This window comes from Hemicordylus capensis, chromosome 8 (genome assembly GCF_027244095.1).
Source record: "Hemicordylus capensis ecotype Gifberg chromosome 8, rHemCap1.1.pri, whole genome shotgun sequence".
Taxonomy (NCBI): Eukaryota; Metazoa; Chordata; class Lepidosauria; order Squamata; family Cordylidae; genus Hemicordylus; species Hemicordylus capensis.
In genome coordinates, this window is record NC_069664.1 from 3,456,478 (window position 1) to 3,477,658 (window position 21,181).

General features: G+C 48.3%; 1 protein-coding gene across 1 annotated transcript in view; it reads right to left on the minus strand.

Annotated features, from left to right (window-relative positions):
* Window positions 1-13,591, minus strand: part of GPAT2 (glycerol-3-phosphate acyltransferase 2, mitochondrial) — a 108,913-nt gene extending 95,322 nt beyond the window's left edge. Inside the window, exon 1 of the mRNA XM_053269585.1 lies at window positions 13,545-13,591. Within this exon, the coding sequence (XP_053125560.1) occupies window positions 13,545-13,576 (32 nt within the window). The 5' untranslated portion in view covers window positions 13,577-13,591. The remainder of the gene's footprint in view (window positions 1-13,544) is intronic.
* Between the last annotated feature and the right edge of the window lie 7,590 nt (window positions 13,592-21,181).

The following is a 21,181-nucleotide window of genomic DNA, read 5'->3' on the forward strand; positions in this document are numbered from 1 at the left end:
TGATGCTAAGAGTGTAATAATCTACATGTGTTTCCTAAAATGGAATTTAATGGGAAATGGAGGCAAAAAAAGGCTTAAAATCACAGCAGCACGGCCAGGTGAAGAAAAGGAAACACATTTTATGCTCTTTCAAACATCTGATGACAATTAAGAACATAAGAGCAGCCCTGCTGGATCAAGCCTAAGGCCTAACTAGTCCAGCATTCTGTTTCACACAGTGGCCCACTAGATGCCTCTGAGAAGACCTCAGGCAAGAGGTGAGGGCATGAGTGTCATGGGGAAAACCATGGTCCGAATGATTCTAATCTTTGTAGGTATAGACACGTCATGGAGAGGAGAGCTAGTCTTGTGGTAGCAAGCATGACTTGTCCTCATAGCTAAGCAGGGTCTGCCCTGGTTGCATCTGAATGGGAGACTTGATGTGTGAGCAGCAATGGAAGATATTCCCCTTTGGGGATGGAGCCGCTCTGGGAAGAGCAGAAGGTTTCAAGTTCCCTCCCTGGCATCTCCAAGATAGGGCTGAGAGAGATTCCTGCCTGCAACCTTGGAGAAGCCGCTGCCAGTCTGTGAAGACAATACTGAGCTAGATAGACCAATGGTCTGACTCAGTATATGGCAGTTTCCTATGTTCCTATGGCATCTAAATATCCTTTCGAAGGCCTTCATTGCAACCCTACCAAGAGGTAGTCTGCAGCGTATTTCTTAACTCCTGGATCCTTTACTGCTGGTGGTCAGTCCTAAAAGGCAGAAGCTATCCACCACTTCAGTGTCTTCATTGTCAATTCTGAGGCTGGTTGCTGTACCCGTTGTCATTCATTTAGTCTTCTTGACATTTAGACGTCGTCCAATTTTTTCACTGTGCTCCTTGACTTTCATTACTAGAGCTTGGAATACTGTGTACAATTCTGGTCACCACATCTAAAGAAGGACATTGTAGAACTGGGAAAGGTCCTGAAGAGGGCAACCAAGATGATCAGGGGCTTAGGGCACCTTCCCCCTGCTGCCCGATGGAGTCCCTAACTGAGCTGACGGACTTGGTCTCGTGTTTGGCATTGGAGTCTCCCAGGCTTTAAAAACCGAACTTTGGTATGGTGTCCCTCAGGGCTCCATATTGTCTCCGATGATGTTTAACATCTACATGAAACCGCTGGGAGAGATCATCAGGAGATCTGGTGCAGGGTGTTATCAGTATGATTTTAATTAGATATTGTTTTAATTGTGTTTTAATAGTTTTAACATTTCAAATTTTAATACTTAAACTGTTTTACTCTTTTTATTGGTTGTTTGTATTGTTTTGTTGTAAACCACCCAGGGAACTTGAGTTTTGGGCGGTATAAAAATGTGTTAAATAAATAAATTATGAGGCAAGACAACAACAGCTGGGGCTTTTTAGTTCAGAAAAAAGACACCTGTGGGTAGACATGATAGAGGTCTATAAAATCATTCATGGTGCTGAGAAAGTGGATAGAAACTTTTCTCAATCTTCCATAACACTAGAACCAGGGATCATCCCAGGAAATTGATTTCCAGGAAATTTAGGACCAACAAATGGAAGTAATCAACTTGTGGAATTCTCTGCCACAAGATGTGCTGACAGCCAACAACTTGGATGGCTTTAAGAGGGGTTTGGATAACTTCATGGAGGAGAGGTCTCTCAACGGCTACCAGTTGGAGGGCTAAAGGCCACCTCCAGCCTCAAAGGCAGGATGCCTCTGAGTAACAGTTGCAGGGGAGTCACAGCAGGAGGGAGGGCATTCCCTCAACTCCTCCCTGTAGGCTCCAAGTGGTATCTGGTTGGCCACTGTGTGAAACAGGATGCTGGACTGGATGGGCCTTCTTGGGCCTGATCCCGCAGGGCTGTTCTTATGTTCTTATGTTTGTCTTGTAACCCGGGCAAATGGCAGGCTACCATCCCTGGACTTCAAGTTACTCTTGCTGGGGAGACATTTCATAACCTGCCTCCTAATTAGGTTAGGTTTCAGTGACAGGATGTTATGGCATCCAGTGGGATCATTATATGGTGTCTTCTCTGTATGTCATAGCTTTGAGCCTGGGCTAACGATTTCCTGAACACAGGAAGGTGCTTGTTCATGAAGAATCAGAAGAGAGTCAGAAGAGTCTCTCTTTTCACACAAGAGAGTGGCAGGGAGGAGGACCCATGCAGGATGGGGCTGCAGCGTGTGGGGAGGAGGGATTAGCTCCCCCCACCGGCACCCTTTCCCCACCAAAAATCATCCTTGACACAGCTGCTAAATGTTGCAAAGATCCTCTCCTAGTCAAACTGGAATTCAGACGGAGTGAATCGCAGAACAGAGCAAAGCAGAGGAATGGAGCACATCATGATGACGAGACTCCTCCTTATGGAGCCTTATCCTCCAGACGCAACCAGGAGCCGCCATCTGTGGGGTCATGTACTCCCCACTTACCAGAGCTAGTAGTAATTAACATTCACATGTCTTGGCAGGATGCGTCCATGTGGTAAGTGGCAGCACTCAGAGAGCCAACAGCCCCGCTGAACAGCTGCTGACCAGCACTAATTGGCTGGAATAACAGGATAACGGGTCACTGAGCAAATGGTCTATATACACAACTGAAAAATCAGCTGTTGATGCCACCCAGGTTAAAGATAGACGCAGCATTGCCAGCAAATAGCAGGACCTTGATGGATGGCCCTTGGCACAAGAGGCGGAGGAGAAGACCCCTGAAGCGGGACCTGAAGTGACAATGGGGTGATGACAAACTTCTTGAACACAGGCTGGAGGCAGCACACGGCAGACAATGACTCTTATTTACTTAGCTCAGACAGCCGTGGCAATAGAGACATCTGCCGAGAGGCAACTTTTCCATCTCCCTTTCCTGGCGCTTTTGCTACGAAGAGGTAGAAAAAAGCAACAGAGAACTTCTTCTGGCCCTGATGAGGAGGCCCCATACCGTCTGGAGAACAACGGGCTGTTTTCCTGTCCAGGGTGAGGGATACTTCACAAAGTCTGCCATGGGCACTGAAAGCAGGGACATTGGAAGCTGCCCCCCACTGAGTCAGACCCATCTAATTCAGTATTGTCCACACCAGGGATTTCAACATTAGGCCCCCAGATGTCATTGGACTTCAACTCCCATAATCCCCAGTCAAAGGCCACTGGGGATTATGGGAGTTGAAGTCCAATAACATCTGGAGACCCAACGCTGAGAATCCCTGGTCTACACAGACTGGCAGGCACTCTCCAAGGTATCAGATAGGGGTCTCTCTCAGCCTTACCTGGCGATGTTGCCAAGGATATTGAACCTGGGACCTTCTGCATGCAAAGCAGATGTTGATGAGCTATGGACCCATCCCCATGCCCAAAGGGATTCCAATCTCAGCAGCAAGCAGCACTCACATGTACGTACCCATCCAAATGCACACCAGGGGCAGATCCTACTTAGCAAAGGGGACAATTCATGCTCACTGCCACAAATCCAGCTCTCCTTCCTGAGAGCGGCCACCAAAGTGTTGCCAGCATCTGGGTTACTTCTCTGCATTTCCAGATGCACACCCTTTTTCTGCCTCAGAATATGAGGCCACAGAGAGAGCAGAGTTTCTTTTAAAGCCAGTGGTGGGCTTGGCCCAAGTTCCTCTTGTATACTGATATTTCTTTTTGTCAGACCAGAGTGGGACCTTTGTGGAAGGGGGGCATCTGGGCACCAGGCAGGGCTGGTAGTTGAAGATATATGACGTTATATGAGCTGTGGCTGCCATTAAGAATGGCTACCGTGATTTGGCTTGGCCTGGCCGATTTATTTAGGGAGCATTGTGAGGCATGTATTTTGAAGTTCTTGACAGATTATTCTTTCTGCTAATCCTGATTCTGCTTTGCATTTATTGTTGGGCCCTAGAAATATTAGTTTTATTATAATATTGAATTGTAAGTCTCATGTTCAGTATATTCTTTTAGCTGTGAAGACCGACTCTGTATTCAGTGCCACATTGCAAGAACGTGAATGCTTAGTGGATTGCTAATTTAGTGTATTGTTTAATGTATTGCTGTGAGGTGCTCCAGGCTGTGGTGCTCTTCCCCCTGGACTTTGGGGCCAAAGTCTGGGGGGCCTCCAAATCTGTCCAAGGTGGTGTGGCCACTGCTGACCCACACTGCGCTGGGCAGCCGAGTGTGATTATGACCTGTGCCGGGTGCTTTAGAGACAGAGGGGGGAAAGAAATATGTGGGATGGGAATATGTTAAGTTGCGTGTTGAAATGTTTCTGCTAAAGCATATCTTCATGATCGTACCTGTTTTATATTCTTATGTCCTTACCTTGTGAGTTGCTGCTTGTGCCCTCAAGAACCCACGTGTTAAAAATACTGCATGTGTCACGGTGTGTGTGTGCACGTAGGGGGATGATGCTTCACTTTCAGCGGGCGGTGGGGGGGAGCTCCAAAATTACATGGGTGCACCTATGCCTGCAGAATCAGACCAATTGTCCATCTCACCCAGCACCCTGCTTCTCACAGTGGATAGGTGTCCACTGGCCAGATGTCTCCAGCCAGGAAGGAAGCCTACAAGCAGGGCATGAAAGTTACAGCCCTCTTCTGCTGATGTTGTCCCCCAGCAACTGGTATCCAGAGACAGGATTCCCCTGAACATGGAGGTTCACAGGAATATAGGAAGCTTCCTTATACTGAGTCAGTCCATTGTTCCATCCACTTCAGTATTGTCTATACTGACTGGCAGCAGCTTTCCAGGAGGAGTCCCTCCCACCGCTCTCTGGATTTGGTGCCAGGGGCTGAACCTGGACCTTCTGCATGTGGAGAAGATGCTCTCCCACTGAACCAAGGCCCCGTCTCCTAAGGGGAATACCTTACAGCTGACAGCGCTCACATGCAACCCCCATCCAAATGCAAACCAGGCCAGACCCTGCTTAGCAAAGGGGACGATTCCTGCTTGCTACCGCAATGCCAGCTAGGATCCACATCGCCATCATCACTAAGGGCCAAACTACACACTAGATTATACACACATTTAGCCATGTGCTTATTTTTTCTTCGCTCAATAGCAGCCATGGGAAAAATTGGGTTGGGACAACGGTATGAGGGGTTTAACCCTCTGACCCCAGTACTGGGAAGCTTATACGCAAAATTCCTTCTGGAACAGCCACCCATTGGAGATCCCAATTTTCCGTTGGCTCGACAGCCTCGGAAGACGAGATTATGGTCCCGCAAAGGGCAGAAAACACCTCTCTATTTTCTCTGCCGGTGCTCATATCCGATGGAAGTGATGTATGCAGCCCATGCTCCCAGGCCAGTGTCATTACAATCCTTGGGAAGGTGGAATCAGAGCAGACAATTTGCTCTCCAAAGGGGAGCGAGAAAGGCCAGACTGCACTGCGGTACAGCCCTCTGCTAATCAAATCACCCCTTTCCCCAGATCTTTGAGGAAGCAGCCCTCGACGTTTTCTGCCAGGGGACAGGAGCCAAGATTCAATTGCGGCCTCTTCAAGGCTCCCTAATCAACTGGCAGCAACAGCCGGCCAAGATGGCCACGGATGCAGGCAAGGGGAACCTTTTGGCTCTGCAGCATGCTCTCCGAGTGGCCGTGGAGTGAGGCCCAGAGAAGGTTCGGTGCCATCGGCCCCTCACGCTGAGACCTGTCACAGGGCAGGAGAAATGAGAGACAGCACTCAGAGCAGGCAGAGGTGGAAATTGGCCACAGCTTCAGGGCAAAACGCATCTGACACACAAAGGTGTGAAATGAAGAAGCTGCCCAGGCCCTCTTATTAAAAATGGAAAGTTGCTTGCAGAGGAGATGATTCTAAGCAGAGGAGCCGGAGAGGGAGGTGTTAGAGGGGAGGGACATCACTCTTTCTTGGCCAGCCTTTTTTTAAAAAAACACACACACAACTTCAAATTGCCTCTCCAGCTTGCATTCCCTCCTGCATGATCCAGACCCATTCGTTTTCTTTTAGCTGTGCACGGTCCTGAGCGCAGGACAGGAGGTTCATAAATGACTTCAATCAATAATAAGAAAGAAAGAAACACACATCTCGAAGCTGAGAGGAAGCAACAGAGGTAGAGGCAGTGGAAGAAAAAAATCAGTCAGCGAGGAAGGGATTAAACATCTGCCCCTCAGAACTGCCCCTGCTTACATTTGGAGAAGGGAAGCCCCAAGACCTACATGAACCAGCCTCACTTAGATTCAGGGACAGAAAGAGACAGGACAGCCCTACTTTATTTATTTATCTATCATATTGATATACTGTCTGACACGTGCATCTTTAGGCAGTGTAAGGTAAAGGTAAAGTGTGCCGTCAAGTCGATTTCGACTCCTGGCGCCCACAGAGCCCTGTGGTTGTCTTTGGTAGAATACAGGATGGGTTTACCATTGCCTCCTCCCGCGCAGTATGAGATGCTGCTGCCTTTCAGCATCTTCCTATATCGCTGCTGCCTGATATATAGTAGCAGCGGGGATTCCCAGTTCGAAGTGAGCAGCCCCTCAAGGCGCCAGAGGGAAAATAGGGCCGGGCCATCCACTGGTCAGACCTAGGTGGCTACTTAGGGCCCCAGTTCTTGAGGGGCGCATAAACAGTACCAGAATATAGCACTGCCAGTTGATCTTGTTCTCTCTCTAGTATTGCAGCCCTGAAGTGCAATACACACCATCTTACTGCACAGCGGTGTAAGAATGTAAGATGTAATCCTGCGCCCTGATTGTTCTGCACCCCTCAAATACACAGTCTTTTTTGCTCATTGTACCTCTGACCTCATTGAACTGGTAGTCTCATAAATTGCACTCCCTCTCTGGGTTGTGAATTGCCTGCCTCAGCATTAATTTCTAAAAAGAAATGGTTTCAGACTGGATTTCCAAATTAACAGTAGCATCTTTTCATTTCTGAAGTTCTAGAATGTTGTCCCCCACAATAGAGAAGGATTCTCATGCACTGTACCCCCAAACCAGCACAGGCTAGTCATTTGCTAAAAACCTGTGTGGGCAACATCTGTGTGTGAACACCTGCAAAAGAGCAGCCTGAGCAGATTAGATAAAAGCCGGGGCTCCCCACCTCAAGGAGGGGGCAAAGTCAAACTTTGCCTACAGGGCCAAAAATCCTAGAGCTAGCCCTGCCAATGGCTGAGCAAGAACTAGGCCAGAGGACAAGAGCACTAGAACAATTCCCTCCCCAGCAACTCTGAGGCTCGCAAGAACCCTGAGAAGTCTCACAGGCAGACAAAGCTCATTTCCCCAGAATGCACTTTGCCCCTTCTGCCCACCTCCCCAATAATTCTTTCTGGTACCACAACTAGGCACTAATGGAGAATGGCGGCCTTTTCAGCTCAGCAGAAAACCAAAGCAACTCCATGTTTACTTAGAAAACCTAATTCTAACTTAAAGTAACCCCAGCCCAGCTCAGGGCCATCACGGCCTCTCATGATCAACGTCACTATCTCTCTCCACTAAATTGTATCTAAGAAACTTGGTTCTCACAAGGTTCTCACTGTTCTTTGCTGACAGTTAAGAAAACAGGATGTAACCAAATAAGGAGTGATCACCAGATGAACAGTGAATCATTCGCATGCGTACTAGATACTTAGTCCACCATTTTGTTGTCACGTATACTGTGTCTAGGGTGTCAGCATCATTCAGATTGTTTGTATAAATGTGAGATGCACCTGTAACCAAACTGTAATCGGTTTGCGAGCGTAAGCTCACTGATTACCTATTGCTAAACTGCAGTAGCAATAAACGCCTCTAAATGATTCCCACTGAGTCTGTTTGATTGGCTAAAAGGCAGACCCACGGACGAACCGAAGGCACATCACTTAGGAACCCAGGAAGCTGCCTTCTACCGAGTCAGACCCTTGGTCCGTCTAGCTCAGAATTGTCTACCCAGACTGGCAGCGGCTTCTCCAAGGTGGCAGGCAGGAATCTCTCTCAGCCCAATCTTGGAGATGCTGCCAGGGAGGGAGCTTGGATCCTTCACTTATGCAGGGCATTGTCAGCCTCTGGCATGGGACGTGCAGGCTGGAGCATTCAGACCCGTCCAACCATTTCATGGCATGAGGGATTCCCTGTCCCCCACCCCACCCCTTGTCAATCACTAATTGTTGCAAGTGGAAAAAACGGAAAGGTTAGGCAAGCACAGCATGCCCTCTGCCCAGCCCAGGGGCGTAACAAAGCTGGAGGGGGCCCAGAGACAAAATTTTAAAATGGGCCCCTCGCTGATACACACACACTTCACAATATATAGTGCACTCACACTCACATCCCCATTATGCCAGCTTCTCTAGAAAACTCCACTCCCTTGCTTTCATCCTGTCCCTCCACCCTCCCGTGGGGAAGAGCGCTCCCTGCTCAGAGTTGCTTCTGCAGACAAGGACTTTGCTGCATGCATGCCGCCTTTGCTCCGAACTTGGGGTTGGCTTTTCCACGGCACCGAAGCTCTGTGGGTGTTGGGGGCCTCTGGGGGGCCCCTCGAGGCGTGGGGGCCCCCAGGCAGCCACCTCCCCTTGCCTAATGGTAGTTACGCCCCTGGCCCAGCCCCACCATGACCCACCACAGCCCCTCATTAACTTAACAACGATTTTGAGCAATTTGAGAATACACACACACCCCCCAAAAAATTCTGGGTTATTACTAACCCTCCAGGAGCACATGAAAGGCCAGGGCTGGCATTTAACTGATTATCAGGGATCATAACAAAGTGGGTGGGAGGGAGAGAGAGAAAACGATCCCTTTTCTTCTTTTCTTAAATAACCAATTTGATTATATTCCACCTGCACAAAGAAGCAAGCAAACAGTACGAAGAATCCCAGCATGTGGCTCAGCATGCCCCCCCCACCAACTCAAAAAAAGCACGAGGTTTCCTCTTAATGAGTTAACCATTCTGTGCTGCTCTTTGAAGGGATGGAAGCCGGCGGGGCGGGGTGGGGGGTGCAGAAGTATCTCAGGGGTTGAAAAGTGCAGTTGGTTCTCAGCAGAGAAGTTAGTGGGTGGATTCTGTAGCTCCTGGTGGTTCCATACTTTATTCTCTACAGAAAAGGATTTCTCATTTCTCTAACTGAGCAACCTCCTTAAGCCAAGTCAAAAAATGTGGAGAGGAGAGTTGGTCTTGTGGTAGCAAGCATGACTTGCCCCCTTAGCTAAGCAGGGTCCACCCTGGTGGCATATGGAAGGGAGACTAGAAGTGTGAGCACTGGAAGATATTCCCCGTAGGGGATGGAGCTGCTCTGGGAAGAGCATCTAAGTTCCAGGTTCCCTCCCGGGCAGCATCTCCAAGGTAGGGCTGAGAGAGATTCCTGCCTGCAACCTTGGAGAAGCTGCTGCCAGTCTGTGAAGAAAATCCTGAGCTTGATAGACCAATGGGATGACTCAGTATATGGCAGTTTCCTATGTTCCTATCAAATAATGACTTCTTGGCAGCCTACAATGTCTGTCGACTTGGCCACAGGACTGAGATGCACCAGAACATCCATCCTGGGATACGTGAGAAGACTCACCTTCCAGTGGAAATAAAGTAGTTACGTCTGTGATTCCACCATTAACAGTATCTTTGGTGGGCAATTTCAGTTCCTCAAGAAAAAAGTAATCTGCCTAGTAAAGCGTTTTTCAAAGAAAAATCTTTTCCTTTGCAAATGTTCTTCCACTTTAATCTGCAATTCAATCGAATACACAAAAGGCATTTGTTAAAGATGTCAGAGAGCTTCAGAGAACAAACAATGGCTCCCCATGTTTGCAGGAACCGGCAGATTCACCGGTTTATTGGAAAATGCTTTACAATTCTGTTCAGTCGCATGGTACCTAAACATTGTTCTGCTCTACGGGGGCAGAGCTCCTTTAAGAAACTTTTAAAAAGAAAGATCTCTTGGTGCTGGTGGTGCACGGAGAATCCGGATGAATCTGATATCCCCCTTTATTTTTTTAACCCCCAATTCTCTGCCTTGGATGAAAAGAAGCCCTGAAAGGTTAAAATCCCATAAAAAAATCTCTTCCCTACCTCTCTTTTTGTACCTTTGGAGAAACAGTGCTGTGTTGTCAAGAACAAAAAGCCAAAGAGGAAGGAATCCAAAGAACGCCCTTGCATGGAACATCCAATGCTGCCTGCTTCAGTTTTTCAGTTTAACAGCTACTTAAGAGTTCCCAGTTGGAAGTGTCTTTGCTTTTGGTGCAACTTGACAACAATGAAGAAGAAGAAGAATCTACAATTTACTGGAAGCATAGAGTGATTTGGGAACTGAGAAGCCAGCATTAAAAAAAACCAGGAAGATTACAAGTTCCCTCCCTGGCAGCATCTCCAAGATTGGGCTGAGAGAGAGTCCTGCCTGCAACCCCGAAGAAGCTGCTGCCAGTTTGGGTAGAAAATACTGGACCTCTGCTCCAATGGCCATGGAGTGCATTCCTATGGCCTTTGGAAGGAACCAGGGCTTTTCAGTGGGCATTCCCTGCCATTCATTTTAGTCCTTTCCTAGGAGCATCTGCTTTGCATGAAGAAGAACTCGGGTTCCCTCCCTGGCAGCATCTTCAGATAGGACTGAGAGGGACTCTGGCCTGCAACCTTGGAGAAGCCGCTGCCGGTCTGTGCAGACAATATGGAGATAGATGGACCCATGGTCTGACTCAGTAGAAGTCAGCTTCCCTTATGCTCCCATGAGGTTATGAACACTACTCTTTCAAAGACTGAGAGGCAGTATGAAAAGAGGCATTATTTTCTGCACCGCACACCTTCAGTTCTGACGGCCCAGCTGTGGTCTCTGGTTGCACAAATGTAATCGGTTTGGGGAGCACTACAAAAAAGTAATTGTAGAGGCACCACTGCAGGTTACTGGGGAATGCTGGGTGGGGGTGGGGGATGACAGGATGCAAAGGTAGAATAATGGTGCACAAAGCCTACAGATTTGATTGTGATGATTTCCATGTTAATGCACCCCTTCCCATCATGGCAATCAGGCCTGCACTGGTCATCTTTGATCAGTGCAACATGAAATTGACCCTCTCTTGTGTCCTGGGAAGGAGGGACAAGATCAACGGAGGGCATGGCAGAGGCACCTAACATAATAAATAAATAAATAAATAAATAAATAAATAAATTTGATTTATATACCACCCTTCCAAAAATGGCTCAGGAAGCCATTGCATGGAAAGTACAAGTGGGAAGAAATGGCTCCTCCCCTAATATTAGAACTTGCATTTGATTGGTTGTAAGTGGGGCAGGGCAGAAGAAAGGAAAGCCCTCTTCACACCATGCCTAAATAAATCACATCAAGCGTTCTTCTCAACTCTGGTTCCCCAGATGTTGTTGGACTACCCGAATGGCCTGGGAGTTGTGGTCCAGCAACATCTGGGGATCCCAATTTAAGAACCCCTGACTTTCTTGCTGCAAGGTATGGGAAAGGCCACTAGTTCAGGTAGCTTGAGAAAGGGACGGACCACCATAAGGGTTATTAGTCATGGGAGCTAAATGGGGCCTCCATATCCACAGACAGTGAGGTCATTCACACGAGCAAAAACTGGGTAGAACAAGGGTCCTCCCCAGGTTTGGGGACTGAGTGTGAATGATGTAGGTTGGGCAGCTTTTCCTCTTGCCTCGGCCAAATGCTGGGTGTGAAAGCTGGGTAGGACAGCACCATCCTATCCAGCTTGTCCACACAATCTCTCCTCTCACCTGGTGGTTTGCACCCACACAACCAAAACTTGGGAGCCCTCAAACCTAGGTAAGATACTTGTCCTACCCAGTTTTCAGTTGGGTGAATGACCTCAGTATCTCCCTGAATACCAGGCCCAGGGCCAAGGAGCAGGGCGGGGCTATCGCCTCCATGCCCTCTAGGGGTGTAGCTAGGGGAGAGGGGGGCCATGTTCACCCCTCTTTCCACTCCAGGCCTCTCGGAGTGAGGGAGATGATGAAGAAAATAGGGAGGGGTGGAGCTGGGTGGCCTGGGCTCTTTGAACCCATTTGCTCCATTATAGCTACACCCCTGATGCCCTCCTTATGGGTGCCCCAAAGCATCTGGCTGGCTAGTTTGGGAAACAAAACACGGGACAAACGATCCTTCAGTCTACTACTACTGCAACAAATCTTTGTATACCGCTTTTCAACAAAAGTTTCCAAAGTGGTTTACACAGAGAAATAATAAGTAGGTAAGTAAGATGGTTCCCTGTCCCCAAAGGGCTCACAATCTAAAAAGAAACATAAGACAGACACCACTGGAGGGATGTTGTGTTGGGGGTGGATAGAGCCCATCGCTCTCTCCCTGCTAAAAGAGAATCACCACTTTCAAAAGGTGCCCAGTGAGCAGGGGATGACCCAGTTCTGTTCCAGCCAGGGAAAGTCCTCGTCTTCTGCTGCAGGATGGGCAGCAGGGCAAGTGCAGGTGGGAACTGGCTCTGGGTCTCCCTGCTTTCCCCAGACTCCCTGGGGTGAGATAATGACATGATTTACACATTTGTTCCCTCCTCCTTAGTTACACTTCATTGTGCTGCAGCTGATTAAATTCACCCGGCATTCACAGCAACATAATCAACTTCATTATTCCCCTGCATTGTCCTATTTAGTGCTTATGAAATAAAACCTGTTAAGCCGGGCAAACAAAAGGAGACAGGAGGACTGCAAAGGACAGAGCTGGGTCTACACTGCAGTCATGCAAAGGGCATGTTGGTCTCCCCGTTGATGCCATTCCAGTCCAAAGGGCTGCTCACCTTTCAAAGCTGGACTCAGGGGGTTGCTGAAGAAATTCCCACAAAGCAACATTCCTGTCCAGTGGCTTCCCTGCCCTCATGCCAAATGTGTGGAGAGGAAAGCAAGCCAGCACTCACAAGCCAGACCTTGGCCTGGAGACCAGGCCCCAGCCTCTGCAGCTTCTGCAAGTCTATAGGGGGACGGATCTATGGCCGGGCTGTCCTCCAGCTCCAGTGATTGGACTCCAGCTCCCATCATGCCTGAATATTGGCCACTGTGGTTGGGGAGGATGGGAGTTGTAGTCCAGCAGCAGCTGCAGGGGGGATAAAGTTGTGCAGCGCTGAGGAGCCATGAAAGGGGGAACTCCAGTTGTGCAGTTCTCCTGATCAGGGCATAGATCCTTTTCCTGCCAGAAGGGTCAGAAGACGGCTGATGGCACAGAATCATCAAATGCTAGAGAACCAGCGTGGTGTAGTGGCTAGAGTGCTGGACTAGGACCGGGGAGACCCGAGTTCAAATCCCCATTCAGCCATAAAACTAGCTGGGTGACTCTGGGCCAGTCACTTCTCTCTCAGCCTAACCTACTTCACAGGGTTGTTGTGAAAGAGAAACTCAAGTATGTAGTACACCACTCTGGGCTCCTTGGAGGAAGAGTGGGATATAAATGTAAATAATAATAAAAAAGTTGCCATCAGCCAATTACAAAAAGCAACTTTACTGGGAACAGCCTATATTCTGCGACGATATCTATAATAATAACAGCAACAACACTGACAATAAAATTCTGGCATCCCAGGTCCTTGGGAAGGACTCGATGTCTGGATAAAACAAACCAGTCAATAACACCTGTCTGACTGTGTACATAAATAAATAAATAATAATAAAAATAGAGCTGGAGAGGAACTTACCCCTTGGAAACAGCGAATGGCCATCCAGCCATGGTTTGAAAACCTCCGTTCCCACCATTCCCTTATCGCGCTGTGCAAGTAAACCCTCGATGTGGGCTGAAACCGACCTATGGAGAGAGCAGGCAGAGTTTCAACTCATGTAGCACAGACACAGACACAGGCACAGGCACGCAGAAGACGCTTCCCTGTCATTTGAGCTGAAGAAAGGCAAGTTCATCTCATCAGCAGTGGTCAGTACAGAAGTTCCCAACTCACTGGACGGCCTGCCCGTTTGAAAGCTTTTGGAAATGTGAAGTGCCAGACCTCCCCGGCGTACATTCAGCAAATACCTTCACATTCTGCACCAGATAACGGACAAGTGAAGCTTTTAGAAAGGAACAATGACTGGTGCTGTCAAAAACACCAGGCACCACTGGACTTCTTGCCAGGGAGCTGCAGCAGAAAGGTCAGCATGCCAAATCCCACTTGAATTTCATCCTGGACAGAAAGAGTCAGGTTCAAAAACAAGCCCAGGGGCTGCTCTCAGGCTGTATTAGGGCCACCAGGCCCCCTTAGTCTGGTTAGGGACATCGGAAGCTGCCTTCTGCAGAGGTTCCATCGAGCTCAGGATTGTTTGCACTGACTGGCAGTGGCTTTCCAAGGTTTCCGGTACGAGTCTCTTCCAGCCCTACCTGGAGTTGTTGCCAGGGGTTGAACCCAGGACCTTAAGAACAGAAGGACGTAAGAACAGCCCTGCTGGATCAGGCCCAAGGAGGCCCATCTAGTCCAGCATCCTGTTTCACACAGTGGCCCACCAGATGCCGCTGGGAGCCACATGCAGGAGTTGAGGGCATGCCCTCCCTCCTGCCATTACTCCCCTGCAACTGGTACTCAGAGGCATCCTGCCTTTGAGGCTGGAGGGGGCCTATAGCCCTCCGACTAGTAGCCGATGATAGACCTCTCCTCCATGAAGTCATCCAAACCCCTCTTAAAGCCATCCAGGTTGCTGGTTGTCATTACATCTTGTGGCAGAGAATTCCACAAGCATGTAGATGGTCTCTCACTGAGCTACAGCCCCATCCCCGAACGGGAATAGCTTACTGTGCTCATCCAAATGAAAACCAAGGTGGATGCTGCTTAGCAAAGAGGACATTTTGTGCTCGCAACCACAAGACTAGCTCTCCTCCATTGCCTGCTCTCTTGTCAGGGAGGGAGCTGGCTGTGGCAGCTCCCCCAACCCTCCTCTTAAGGAGGGGCAGAAGTCCAGGGGACTCCTGGTGGTGGATCTTGTGCAAAGATCAGTTGTGATGGGCGCTCTCCTGAGTAACTTAGGCTGGATGTAAGCCACAAGCCAGTGATTGTAATAGACTATCTCATAGCTGGTGTATGTGTGTGTGTGTGTGTGTGGTTGTTGTTGGCATATTTGATTACCAGTGTCTTAACTCTTCAAAAGCCTGGCCTGGCCAGAGCTCAGCTGTGAAGGTCAGGGCCTTCGTCTAGCTATTGCCCCCTGCTTAGAACATGAACCAGGACTCAGAAAGCAATTTTAATAGTGTATCATGTATCTTGCCATTCCAAGTAGCAGTCTGCAAATCAGATCCAGAGAGAACAACAACCCGCACTGGTATTGGACAGCAAAACATCACAGAAGGGAAGTGCAATGCTGGTATGGTGACAACCTCCCGCATTCTAATTTTTTTATATTTCATTCATTCATTCATTCATTCATTCGACATGTTTAGATCCCACCCAAAACTTATATCATAGTTTCTCCTTCAGAGGAAGCCTTATCCATGTTAGGCATACTTTGCTTATTGCTCTGTGGTTGACTAGTACAACGTAGAAGACCCCATTCCGAAAATACCATCCACCCACATCTCATCTGCTTCCAGTTAATTCCTTCCCAGTCCCAGGACCTCTTGACTTCTAGTTTCCCAATTACCGATCAGGTTACTCCTTCCCACCCTGACCCTTGGTAAAGTATTTATGGTTGACATCAAAACTGCAGTGGAGAATCCCTGATATTCCCTGATGTATCTTTGTGGCTGAATGGCGAGAGACTAGCAATCCTTAAACCTTGTCTGGTAAATAACTATTTCCCCATTTCCCATGGGGATGGCCTTGTGGGAAGGGAAAGTGTGCCGTCGAGTCGGTGTCGACTCCTGGTGACCACAGAGCCCCGTGGCTCCATGTCCCCACTGCGCCATTAGGCAGTGATCATGAATTGTCTCCTTTGCTAAGCCGGGTCTGCCTTGATTTGCATTTGGATGGGAGACTACGTGTGAGCACTGTAGGATATTCCCCAAGGGATGTGCACAAACCACAGTTCAAAGTGTGGTTTGAACACAGTTGAGGAACTTTAAGGAGGAGGAGAGCAGGTTCTTGCTGGGGCAGCGCTAGTCCCAAGTACCCCCCGCATGGTGCCAGCATGCACATGGTGTCCATGGGCACGATTTGCGTGGTCATTATGGTGCTGCTGACTAGGGATGTGCACGAACCGGCATTTGGCCAGCTTGGTGGTGGTGGTGGGGCTACCTTTAAGGAGCAGGGAGGGTGCCCCTCCCCTCCCCCGCATTTCCCCCGCCGGCGCTGTCGCCAAAACCAGGGCCACGGGGCTGCTGTGTATCTCCTTGCAGCCCTCTTCAACATTGTACCGGAAGTGGCACAGGTGTACAATGGCACCCTTCCTACTCCTTAAAGGTAAGCCCCCCCGCTGCCGAACTGGGCTGACCGCCAGACCTCTGAACTGGTTCAGTGGTCCATAAAATGACCGCCGAACCAGTCCGTGCACATCCGTATTGCTGACCATGCAGACGGCAGCTGCCAATGCCATGTGAGTGGTGGTGCTGCGCGGGGCTTCTTGAGAGGTGTGCCACCCCAGCAGGAAGCTTCATGGGGCAGGTAAGGACCTTTCTCCTCCTCCTTAAAGCTCCCGAACTATGCTTTGAACCGCGGTTCTTGCACAACCCTATATTCCCCTTAGGGCCAGTGGGAGAGTATCTGCAAGCACGCAGAAGGTCCCAGGATCACTCCCTGGCAGCATCTCCAGATATGTATGTATGTATTTAAAATATTTATACCCCGCCCCTCCAGTGCACTACTGCTTGGGGCGGCTCACAACAATAAGATAGACACAGATACAATAAAAGTAATAAAATTAACAAACAAAAGAAAGAGTCAGATTAAAAACCACAATTATTAGGTTCAAATTAAAGCTGAAAATTATGAAAAGCTAAAGAAGCTAAAGAACCTACCAGATATAACAAAATAATAATGGAGCATTAAAAAGCCTCCTTCAGAAGCTGCGTTTTGAGATATTTTTCAAAAACACTGAGGAGGGAGCATGGCGAAGCTCTTCAGGGAGGGCGTTCCAAAGCCGAGGGGCCACAACCGAAAAGGCCCTGTCTCTAGTCCCTGCCAACTGGATCTCTGTCAGTGGCGGGGTCATGAGCAGGGCCTGAGATAATGAGCAGAGGGCCCTGGCAGGTTCATATGGGCAAATGCGGTTTTTGGACTACAAATCCCATCATCCCCAGCCACAGTGGCCAATGGTCAGGGATGAAGAGAGTTGTAAGCCAACATCTGCAGGAGGGACGAAGCTGTGCTGCCCTGTGCATCCATGTGGCTGATGATCATGAGAGTTGCAGTCCAACAAGAACTGGGGACCCAAGGTGGGAAAAGGGATGTCCAAACCAATTTGAATCTATTCGGATTGAATCTGGGTGATTAGAGTGATTTGAATCCAACTCGAATCACCCCTTAGAAGAATCAGATCCAGATTAGAATAGAATTTTCAAAATCTAATTTGAAATCAACTCAAGGGCCATTTGGCACCTTTGCAAACAATGCAAGCCAACAAACAAACAAACAAACAGTTTTTAAAAGGCTCCCAAACAGATTCGGCTTCAATTCAAATTAGAAACGAATTTTTGAATTAGAAATGAATTTTTGAAATTCAGTTTGAATTCAATTTTAATGAGTTGTGAAATAACTGGAGGGTCTGCTGCATGATCCTCACCAGAGTCCTCCAACCCCTCGCCTCCCATGTAACCTGACAGAAAGAGGTTGGCTTGGGTGGCACACGCCCCCAGCCTCCGATATCACCCCTTATATCGGACGCTGGCGGATGATAAAGCTTTGCAGAATAATCAGTGCTCAATGCAGCGATCTGATCCCACTCACCCAAGAGCAAACAGGGGAGCTTTCCAAGTGCAACAGAGCAGACAAATCTAACACCATCACTAATGAAAGATACACCAACTCTTTCTGGAACTGAATCAACATATCCGGAGCCCCCAGTGCCAAGATGTGTATACAACAGTATATCAGCTGCAAACTGCTCGGAATCGCTGGCTGGGGAACTAGGCCAGCTGCGAACAGGCTCTTAAATATTCCTGCCCTGTCAGCAGAGAGGAGAAAACAACACAGGGAAGCCCAGGTTTCCAGAAGGGGCCTGCCGCACATCCAGTCTGCTTGCCATGCAACCAGGGCCCACAGGAGGGACTTGGTCCCCTCGAGGAGGTTTCTGGCCCTGCCCCTTCCTCTGCAACTGTCCTTTTGGGAAAGCTAGCTTCCAGCCTCTGGTTGTGAGTGCTTGTATTGCAGTCATAAACACACAGCACATACACACCGAAAAGCAGAAGGAGAAGGTTAAAAAAAAATCCTCACAGCAGATAAAATCCATACCGTAAAGGGTGAGCCCAACGCAGAATATATGCATACATAAAGCATTAAAAGAATTCAAAAAGAACGGATTACATATTTGCGGGGTGGGTGGGGAGCCCGTACTCCACAGGGTCAAGATTGCTTAAAAGACCTAACTGTTTTATTATTGTTGACTTTATTTTATGTAAGCTTCCCTAAGTACCTTTTGGCTGAAGAGTGGGGAAGAAAATGCTCCCAAGAGAAAACAGAAAAGAACAGCAGTGGTGTAGCAAGGGAAGAGTGGAGCCATGTCTACATAGTGAACCTGGGCAGCCCCCGTACACCCGCCACTCTCCATCACCGGGAGGGGCTGCTGAGCTCCCGCCGCCGCCTGCCGCCTCTTTCAGAGGCTCGCCCGACTCCATCCATCCCCCTTTCATCGGCTGGGAGCCCAGCAGAGCCGGCCAGACCGCAGAAGGAGGCAGCTGGCGGTAGCAGCTGCAGGTGGCCGGTGGCGGCTGTGGTGGAAACTCTGGAAGGGAGAGGGTCCTTCCAGATGCTTGGCAGCTCTCGGGCGCAGGGCAGAATGGATGCTTGGAACCTATCCGCCCTGTCACAGCTCCGCCCCCTGAAGAACAGTGAGACAGGCATTGGGTGGCCTGACAAACATCTGAGCATGTATCTGTTAATTTCATTGCCACGTAATTTTATGTTTTTTTAAAAAAATAAATGAAATAACTTGCCATTGAACTGTATTGGATCACCCGTGTTTGGATTTTGGTGTTTTGCACTGACTTACAATGGCTACACGGTGGTTGCTTTCCCCATCACATTCCTAGTGATCTGGAAATCAGACCAAACTATTGAAGAATGATTAGGAACTGAAGGCACTCAGCACCTTACAGTGGACTCCGGTGTTAATCCAAGGAGGCAGAGAAGGCAGTGGGGGTGGGGTGGGGAGGAGAAGGGAAGATGTGGAGGGGGGGAGAGATCAAAGGGAGCTTTAATCTGCCTCTCTCCCACTTAACAGCTGAGGGCTGAGTCCTGCCTCCATGCACGTATTCCTGACCAGCTGAAGGCAACTGGGGATGGAAAGTGGAGTCCTGCCTGCCATTTGAATCATCCCCCACAGAGCCAAGAGAACTTTAGAAGCTCAGATCAAAGGTGTTTTGAAGTAGGAGAGCATTCGGATGCAAGAGAATTGACCGAGGAGGTTGAGTTAATGGTGCTGAGGGAAGGTGGACGTCTGCAGACACAGATGGCAAGAGAGGCTGGGCCCTCACCACTCTGGGGGGAAAGCATGATGATGCTAGAACATTCAGAAATGTTCCACTGGATCACTCCATCCAGCTTCCAACCAGATGCCTCTGGGAAGGCCACAAGCTGAAGGCAACAACCCTCCCCTCTTGGAGGTCCCCATCATTGCAGAAAACTGTCATCTCTTGCTGGTCCAATGTCTTTTGTATTCAAGCACTTTAAAAGCATCCAAACACCTTGCTACCTGATATGAATGAAAATTGCACTTGGAACTAGACTTGCCCTTATCTTATCTGTTCTTGAGGCACTAATTGCACCTCCGGGTTGGGTGTGGGAGCAGGAATAATTAACCACCAAAGCTGAGATAAGATAAGTAGAATTCACAACAGATGGAGAAAGGCAACCAGGCTCCTGCTCGTCTGCAGCTCCCTCCAGCCTTCCCTGCTGGGCTCTGGAGGAGCATCAGAATATTCTCTACAATCAAGGCCTGGCTTACAGGAGGCTACTTTGACACGACAAATCTAACATATGCACAGGCTCGAATTCCTCGCCACTCTGCCCAGAAGACCAAGGAGAGTTATGGATGCAGATGAAAATCTTCCCAAGGTGCTACCTAACTCTGGGATGTTGCATATCTTCCAGCCATTGGATAATACTACCCAATTCGGCTTCTGTTTTTCCCTTGTGAATCCCCTAAAATGAATCTTCAGCTTTGTGACGATGTTGCTCTTTACTTCTTCTTTCTGCTTCACCAGAGACCTACATATTCCACATGCCTGCCGGAGACCACAACAAGATTTTATATTTCTGAAAAAATGGGGGAAGAAGAGTCAAGATGTTCCTTCATCTCAGCAGTCCTCAGTGCAATCTGAAATCCATTTTGTACCTAGCAGAGTCTAATCTAATTAAGTCGGCCTCACACCTCCCACACCTCTGTACTCTGTCACCAACTGCAGCTATGGGGACTTCAGCAATATGCCCACCACTCTCCCCCGCTCCACCTCACCATTCTTTTGCTTAACTTCCAGCCTGAAGACAAACTTTGTGACATTTTAGTCAGCCTTAATGAAAATAATATTCTACTGTGGTTGCTGTTTATGGTAAATCATAACCTATATTGTTATGAATTAGCTAGATAATTTGAAGCCAATCTCTTTGCGTAACAATAAATGACCAACACCAATGAATCAAGTCAACCTATGGATGTCTACACTTCCAGCATCTCTCTGAGCAGTTCACTCTTAACTGGTGTTCAGTGCCATCTACATAGGCTGTAGCACATACCTATTCTCTTCCAAACTGTTCTTTTTTGGTGTTGTATTTATTCCCATTCTTAAATACAGTTTCCCTTTAAGATCTTGTTCCCAGCCTGCTGCAAATTTGTAGTTATGCAATGTCTTGAGTTCCAAATTATTGCAAAAATGTTCCAGTTGGCATTTTATTTTACAAGAGCTTCAAAGTGACTCATAATCTCTTGTAAACAATGCCTTATCTGCAAACCAGAAAAAATGATACCAAACTGCTAGTTTTCATTATGATTTCCTAATGAAATAATTATTATAATTCAAGAAATCCTTTATCTTAGTCCACTACCAGTTTGCCTGCTGGTCTTGAAGAACGAGGAAGCAACAAGCTTGTATTTCTCTCCAAAAGAAGATATCAAGCAAGGGAACATAGCAAGGAAACAAACAAATAAACAAATCACCAAGAAAACCAAAGGGAGAGGAGAAGCTAAGTTTGCTAGGGCTGGTAATTTT